We start from the raw sequence: 8968 nt of genomic DNA on the forward strand, positions 1-8968 counted from the left end.
TCTCTTTTTTTCTTGATATAATATTTTTTATGAAGCTTTTTTGTTTTGAGATAATGTTCAGAATTGATTGGAGTCTTCTTCCAAAAGAACTGCTAACACAACCTCTTGAATATTCCAAAATGCATTTAAAAAAGATCATTCCTGCTGAAGGCAATAAATGTCACCATGTCACAAAATACGGTGGCACATATTATCATGTTGTGTGCACTCATTATTAAATATTCGAGCCTTTATATCTCTTGTGCTTATTTTTTTGATCATTTATATTGAGGCTGTAAAAGAAATACTAGCAGCACTTTTTAATTTCACTCTAGAAATTCTAAGTTGCTAAGTTCTATATTCATAGCAAAGTATTCATTTAATATTATTTTTAGTAATAATTTGACGTCAAAATAAAGTTACAATCCATTAAAATAACAGTTAAATTTCAGTTATTATCATAATGCTCTAAAAATATTCTCAAAATAAAAAATGTGCTTGAATAAAAATTGAAGTTGTTCTAAGCAAAAATGTTTAAGGCAACTGCCACAGAATGTAGAACTTTCTGAAGAATTTTCAGACAAAAAGCTTTGCCATATTGTACTGTAGCCTGATGGGTAGTCTTTAGAAAAGACCAAAAAAGTGAGAGGGACAATGTGTAATTGAGAACACCAAATATTAACCCTGTTAAGATGAGGCTTTTGACATCTCTTTTACAAGTCAATAGGTGGTAAACGTTTTGAAATGCAAACTATGCACAAGATTGCAGCAAGATAATTTTCCACAAGCTAGAAGTTCAGATGTGGCAATAAACTTCTTATGTCATCTTCAACATTACTAATCAAAAATTAATCATTGTATTATTGCACTTGGTGAGACTTGGGGCAATCCTACAAATAATGCTATCTAAAAAATGGAACCATTAGGGAATCTCCCAGGACAAAAAATTCCATCTGAAGACTTCAAAATCAAAAGTGATGCTGACTGCTGCATATGATGCTAAATGTAGAATTATATGCAAGCTGTAAACCAAGGTTAAAAAGTATATGCTATTTATTATATCTTCTTTCTGGAGCATTACCTCTAACAGACAATCCAGCATAAGTATTCTCAGTCTTTCGTCAATATACCCATTATCCTGAACAATAATGCTCATCAATTCAGCATGTCTTTTACACCATGCATGCCTGCAAAAGACTTGTTGAATTGAACATCCACTGTATTTCCTGGAAAAAAGTCCTTATGATTACAACTTCTTTTCAAAAATGAAAAAACCCTTTTGAATAAAACAGTTTCCATCAGTACAAAAAAATTCCAAAAGGCCATTGTCAATATCAGTAATCAATCGGCTGATGGAATCCAGCACCTCCCAGACATTTAGGAACACATCAGCTTATGGAAGGAACAATGACTTATAACTGCCAAAGTTTTGAATAAAAAATAGTTTTTAAAATTCACATATTACTACTACTACTCTAACCCTTGTATATCTCAAGACACCTCCATATTTCCTATGACTCTATGCATTTTCTTCTATAACATTGCAATTTCACTGTGTAAAGAGTATGGATCTTCTAAAAAAACCCTTTTATTGAAATATTAGTTTAATTTTTCTTAAAATTTCTGGAAGGAATACAGCTCAGTAGTACTTAAGGCAGTATTTTTCAACCGGGGTTTCGCGGCACCTTAGGGTGCCATGGCGCCATGATTGGGGTGTCGCAAAGTTTAGGACCTTTAGGCATTTTCTTGGAAATTTACTTAAGTGTAGTTCAAGATAACTCATTGTCAGTATTTAGACAAAATTCAATGGACTTAAATTTTGATTTTGAACACACAGAAACACTATTTTTGCATTAAAATGCTACTTCAAACTGTCAATTTTTAAATTCAATTCCTACTATTAGTTCACACTCTCCCTATATTTATTTATTTATTTATCTTGTTCAAATTTTCAATCGTTAATAAAATACTTTCTATTCATCTACTCAAGTTCAAATACTTTTTTTAAAACTTGTAGTAGATGACACTTTGTTAATACAGTTTTTTCCAATATTAATTCATTAATTAATTAATGAATTAATATTTGGCGCCCATCAGCAATATGCCCATTCCGACCGATACACAGCGCGAGGAGAAAAAAACCGAACTTAGTAATTATTTAATAAAAAGAAACTTAAATAAAATTTTTCTTTGTTGACCTAAGTAGGAATTGACTTTAAAAAATGTTTTTTTTATATTAGCTTAAAATTTTTTTCCCAGGGAGGGTGTCCCCTTCCCAGACCCCACCCCAGCAGTGTGCATAATATTCGTTTTCGCAAAAAATTCATCTCTCCCATTAGTCCCCTTGTTCAGATTCTAGATCCACCGACGGTCAAGGGTGCCACAATTTTTTATTTTTCAATCAAGGGTGCCACTCAATGAAAAAGGTTGGAAAACACTGACTTAAGGTATAGCCATTTTTATATCCTACTATATAATTCATTAACTGGTTTTAAAAGACAAAAGAAAAACAGATTGACTCTCATTCCAATGATTTATTTGTTAATATAATTTTGGTTTCAGCAGTAAAATAAAACATAATTATTAAAAAGCAATCATTAAAAAATATCAATATTTATTGATTTACAGTGAACAATCACATCTTATATATCAAATACATTACAGTATTATAATTTATAAAAAGTTAATTCTATGATAATGAAAAATTTTGTGTCTTACTTTATTTGTTGAATACGAGTCCCATACTATAAGTTTACCATCTTGAGAAGCAGAAACAAGATGTCTGAAAAGATAAATATTGAGTAAATTCATTCCTTATGAAAATTATAATTAATTCATTTTAAGTAACAAAAGTAACATCTTCATAGACACAATTACCAGCATAAAATTTTAACAGTAATGAGTACTTTCAGTGCAATTTGGTTACTTTCTCATACAAAGGAAAATGGATTAGAGGACATTGGGTTTAAGTTTACAAAACCAAGGAAACTATGGCTTGAAAAAGTTTGAAAATTACTAATTGAAACTAAATCAAGAGTATTTGTTACTATTAAAATTTTATGATAAGGTATAGAGTTTTTATATATTTAGAACTTTGTTGGTTTGAATATATGTTATCTTGAAAATTATACACAAATCAACAATTGATTCCTCAAATGTAACATCTAATATCTACAAATAATTTTTATGCTGTAATGAACATTAAATATAAAATATTCATGATGTTACTGTATACAATAAGCTTCATTAATTTAAAACAATTCAAGAAATTAAAATATTTAATGATTAAAAAAACAAATTCATTATCTAATGAGTATTATTTATAGTGACATTGTCACAATAAATAATTACTGCTGGGCTGAAATTTTTAATCAGATGTTTTAGAATTTATTTACTATAATATATATGTGCGCCGCCTCAAATTATCAGTGTCTTGCCCCTGTACAGTACATCATATCTTTCCCGTCAGCAATAGAATCATGCCAGTCATCTATGTAACTCCTTTAAGAAGAAATTTTTGAACAGAAATAACGTGACTTTTGAATTTGCACCAGAGGTTCATATATAGTTAATTAGATCATCCTCCCTCTAACCTTTCATCTAACTGACTCTGTTCTCAAGACTAAGGAAGAACAGACAGAGACAGACAGACGACAATTTGCTGTAATTTTAAATTGTAGACCTATAAATTTCCACTGTTGTCTGTCCTACAATTTAAAATTGTAGACCAAAACACAATAAAATTATATTCCAGAAATAGAATATTCTCACATTAAAAAAATTTGCTAATTATGTGTAAAGTTAAAAATTTTGTTATATAAAGTATTCAGTATGATTTAAACTTAAGAAATTCTAAATTTAAAAATAAGTAACAGCATTCATATACTTCTTTTTGCTATTTCTAAATAATTCTGGCTATTCTGAATCATCATTTCAAACCAAACTGAAACTCCACTATAATGTAAAGAAAGAAATGTATGCTTTTATTGAAAATATAAATTTAATGAGCAATTATTTATTGCTACATCATCACAATTCTGGGCTGCAATTTTCAATTTATTTAATTTAATACATATGTTCTCGAGTTTAGTAGTGTCCGCACAATCTGGGAATTTTCCTCTCCTGGCCACTCATTATGTGAAATGTTGCTCATTAAGCGAGTCATTTTTTCACAATTTATTTTGCTTGTTATGCAAAATGCTTGTTAAGTGAGGTTCCACTGTACTTTTATGCTCTTTAGATAACCCAAAATACAAAATTTATGAATTCCCAAAAAACCTTCAGTGGGCTACAGATAATATCTACCTAGCCCAATTATTAATTAAAATGTTGTTTAATTAAACATACGATTTATTATTAATATTTTTCTATAGCTAAGCAGATTTTGCATTTATTCAAGTTGAATATTTGGATGGAAGTTATATTATGTAATGGAAATGATTTCCATTAAATTATGTAATGTTCCATTACATAATAGCAAGGTTGAGGCCAAAGTTTTAAATGCGAAAACGTGTACATCAAATGTTCAGCACATCCTTCCTGTAAGCCTAGAAGTTTGACAATGGCATTTCGGAACATCGAGCATGATTCCACTGACTTTCCAAACGCCATTGTCAAACTTCTAGACTTACAGGAAGGCGGCACTGAACATCCGATGTACATGTTCTTGTGTTTAAAACTTTGGTCTCAACCTCACTAATAACATCTATAAAAAATATTTTATAGAAAAGTTCGCTTAATTTTTTGATCTTTATAGTACTCCTGAGATTTAGCCAGATGGACAAAAAATGCAAAAGAAACTGATCAGATGAACAAACAATGCAAAAGAAACTAAATCTGATAAAGTCTGTCTAAACAGGGATTTGTTAAATGAAGGAGAGATCAGGAATGAAATGACTGGGAAGTTTAAGGATGCCTTTCCCCAATGTCAGCAAAATTGTGTAAAATAAAATAAAAAATACATATACAGTAAGACCCCGCTTAACGTGGGGATGCATTCCTAGACAACAAAGTGCTAAGCGAAACAGTGTTAAACGAGGTCATTTTAACAGAGTATATAGGGATAGGGGAACACACGACCAAAAATAAACAAATTTTACTTTAATTTTAAGTTATTTTTATACTCCTACTTACACTCAGACTCTTTAATATTATAAAACCAACACACCTTATTACTGAGAAAGTTCATTTATTCGGCTAAACAAATGTTTTCAACCCATTCTATGGGCCATCATCAGGTTAAAGACGTTCGAATCTACAACGCTTCGAACACCAGGTTCAAATTTAAATATAATAAATTAGAACTTATGTAATATATTGAAATTGAATTAACTAAACCAAATATAACGAAAATATTACAAAAATAGAATAAATAGACTAAAATAAAATAAAATACAAAAATACGATAATTAAACATCCAAATAACATCAATACTTATAGTATGACAGGCTTTTTTCTATTGAGCCTATTGAATGTACCATCCTACGAGTTCTGTTTTATTATATATTTCCAGGCAGAAGGTAAAATGGTTGCATCCTTATAGTTTAAACATTTTTCCATCAGGCTAGACCTGTATATTTCACATTTCTCCACTGTTGATGCAAGCGTCGGTGAGTGTACAAGTCCAATGATCCTAACTTCCTCCCATTCAAACATGGATCCATCTATCTGCATTATTTTTGCTAATGTTGTTGTATATCGACTTTTTACTATGTCATACTTATGTTCCCTAATCCTTTTGTTCAGGTTTCTAGTCATGACACTTATATATTCTTTGTCTATCCCCAATTGGTCATTCTTGTATGGTATTGCGTAAACTCTTGGCTGTTCACTCCCTATGATCTTATCTTTGTCATTTCTGAGTAATGTATATATGGTGGGAGCTCTTTTGTATAGAATAGTATTGTTTTTGTAGTTCGCAATTTCCTTCATAACAGAGGATAGACATTTATTATACGTGAACTTTGTGATATTGCTGTTTCCTTCTCATTTTTTCTTCCTCTTTCTAGGATCATTGTATGCAGTAATTAGGCATTCTATAATTCTTGCTCCAAATCCCAAAACTTTAGCTATGTCTTTAATTCTATTTAGCTCTTCTAATGTATCTTGTATGTTAGAGCAATATTGAAAGGCTCTTCTAATGAGAGCTCTAACGGCTGAGAGCTTATATGTAATAGGATCATTAGATGTCAATGGTATATATATCGGGTTGTGCACAGACTTAATATACACTTTTGTGTTCAGTGATTCATTCCTAAATGCAATACTAATATCCAAGAAATGTATTTCCTTGTTACTAATCTGTTCCAGGCTAAGCTTTAAACCATGCTCATTGGAATTCATTTCATTTAAGAATTTTTTCCACCTTTTTCTGATTGGTTCGTGTTCATAAATAATCGTATTATGTATAAATCAATGAAATGCCACAATAATTTCAATTAGCGTAAATTTTGAGCTTTTTTTAAAACTTCGAGCAGACCGCGTTATATTGAATCAGTGTTAAGCAGGGTCTTACTGTATGTGTATGTATGTATGTATGTATGTATGTATATATATATATATATATATATTATATATATATAAACAGATAAATACAGTGGGTAATTGGTGAACGAACGTAATCCATTCCAACACTGTTTGCTATCGAAATTGTTAACCAATTATCAATTTACCACACTTTTTATGGGAATTTAATTAATTCATTCTAGAGACACCCAAAAATGAATAAATAAATAAATAAATAAATAAATAAATATATATAATATATATACTTTCTCACTACATTTATATGTAATAATAAAAATACATACATACACAGTCTTGCATTTTTATTAGTCATGTTTTTTCCATTTGTGGGGGTTAAAGTATCTGTCTAATGTCAATTGCTTTTTTCTCTTCAGGATTTTTCAGAAGTAATTAATAGCATTGTAATTGTAGAGGTCCCAAGCCTATTAACCTCAACCTGGTTTGGATACCATTCTAAGACCGTTGACCATTGTTCTGACATCCTCCCACTTCTTCAAAAGATGTTTAATAGCAGATATCGACATTAATTCTCTTTTTCAGAATAAAACATATCTCGCCGAGTTTCGTGGTGTTCTTCATTCGAGAGTTCTTGGCGTTCTTTTGTCGTCAGATCTGTTTCAGGTTCCATTATGAGCTCTTCAATGTTTTTTATTTCTCAGATGTGATTTTTGTTACTCCCTTAGCTGCTTGAGTCTTCTTGATTATACTGTATCTTTCTTAGATAAGATTGAACTGTGGCCTACTGTAACCCTGTATAAGCCATACTGCCCAGTAACATCGGTCATCTTCCGTCCACTCTCTACCTTTGCTATTATACACTCACCTTTCGAAAATAAAAATTGACACAAAACTTAACGAGTACCCGCCTGACAGTCTCACAAATACTATAAAAGAATTGTTATTGTCAGAAAAATATAAGGCTGGAATTACAAGGGAGAGTTTCAAAGTTTGGAGGAATACTATCCGATCGGTATATACCGGGTTGAGCGCCGACATTGACGTCTCCTGGGCTCCAAAAAGTTCGAAATTGTTGCTTGAAGACAAGGGAAGACCAATCGGTATTCATTATTTTACATTGCTTCTTTTTCTTGTGTTTGTTCTGTGAGGCATTCATTGTCCGAACATAAGAGTCTTTCGCCGAAAGTGTTCGTTATCTGTTTTGTTCGTTAACTGATCACCCACTGTACAACAGTATAAAGAAGGTAAATATGAGATGGGGAAGAAAGGAAGAAGGAAGCCAGCTTCTTGACTTGCAATTTGTAAACTATTGCCATTTCAATCAGCTACACATATCAGTAAGCAAAATCAGTCTTCACGCCCACATGTTCCCAATAATAAATGTCTAAGTATGACTCTAGAGAGACCATACACAAAGAGAAAAATAATTTTGGTATCACTTTCAATATTAGAAGACATACAAATATAATAAGATCAGACAGTAATAATTAAAGAAAAAAAAAAATTGTTGACAAAGTAAATATTACCTAGTTACTAGCAACAAAATAATACTGAATTCTTAAATGACAGGACACTTAATATTTATCAATCATTTGGCAATTTTATTCTCAAAAGATTAACTTTTTATTCTTTATTTTATTTCTACAACTTAATAATATCTAAAAATTTTTTGAATTAGAATTTATACTGTTCAGATTCAATAAAAAAGTTTTGAATTTGATTTTACTTCGTAAGCAATTTTATTATTTAGGAACCTAACAATGTTCCTTAATACGCTAAAAATGATATACATTTCACAGAAAATAATAGTTTATAGATATTCTAAATCTTACACTATGTAAATATTAAAAAAAAATTTGTTTATCAAACCATATTTAAACATTAATTGATATCAAAGGATTTACCGTATTTTACGGACTATAAGACGCACCTTAATTTTTAAGCAATTTAAAAAAAAAAAAAAAAAAATACCTATAAGACGCTACGAAACTATAAGACGCACCTGAATTTTGGAGGCAATTTTTCGAAGAAAAAAGTGCATCTTATAGTCCATAAAATACGGTAATAGTTATTTAATATCTATGCACTTTAAAATATAACAACTGGAAAAGTTACACTAAATTCCAGTTATGAATTGTTCATGTACTATATAGAATAATTTTAAAGTTACCGAGAATCTGATCCCCAATGCATGGCATATATTTTAGCCAAATGTCCTCTAAGGGTTCTTCGTGTCCTCATTTGAATTCGACCAACAGGTTCCATATTGGCTGTAGCCTGGACCAATGTTGTGTCACAAGTGGCTTTTCTTGCATCCTGAAATAATTAAACAATTCAAAATTATAAATATCACATTACTAATCAAATAATCAAGTCAAATTATAGTTTAATAATAAATCTGACTTGATTATTTGATGTGTAATCACATATTTTTAAACAAACCATTTTACAAAAAAATTTAAATCAATATTTCTCCTTCTGTTCATTTCTATGAATTATAGAAAAT

At 30.3% G+C, this 8968-nt stretch overlaps 1 protein-coding gene across 3 annotated transcripts in view; it reads right to left on the reverse strand.

Annotated features, from left to right (window-relative positions):
- Positions 1-8968, reverse strand: part of Gbeta13F (guanine nucleotide-binding protein subunit beta-1) — a 118883-nt gene that overhangs the window by 28625 nt on the left and 81290 nt on the right. For all 3 annotated transcript variants that reach the window (XM_067267994.1, XM_067267996.1, XM_067267995.1), the window contains 2 exons: positions 8633-8778; positions 2698-2761 (listed from right to left, as the gene is read on the reverse strand). In XM_067267994.1, the coding sequence (XP_067124095.1) occupies positions 2698-2761; positions 8633-8778 (210 nt within the window). The remainder of the gene's footprint in view (positions 1-2697; positions 2762-8632; positions 8779-8968) is intronic.

Source organism: Centruroides vittatus, unplaced genomic scaffold (assembly GCF_030686945.1).
Source record: "Centruroides vittatus isolate TY-2023 unplaced genomic scaffold, ASM3068694v2 contig_3127, whole genome shotgun sequence".
In the NCBI taxonomy this organism is placed as follows: domain Eukaryota; kingdom Metazoa; phylum Arthropoda; class Arachnida; order Scorpiones; family Buthidae; genus Centruroides; species Centruroides vittatus.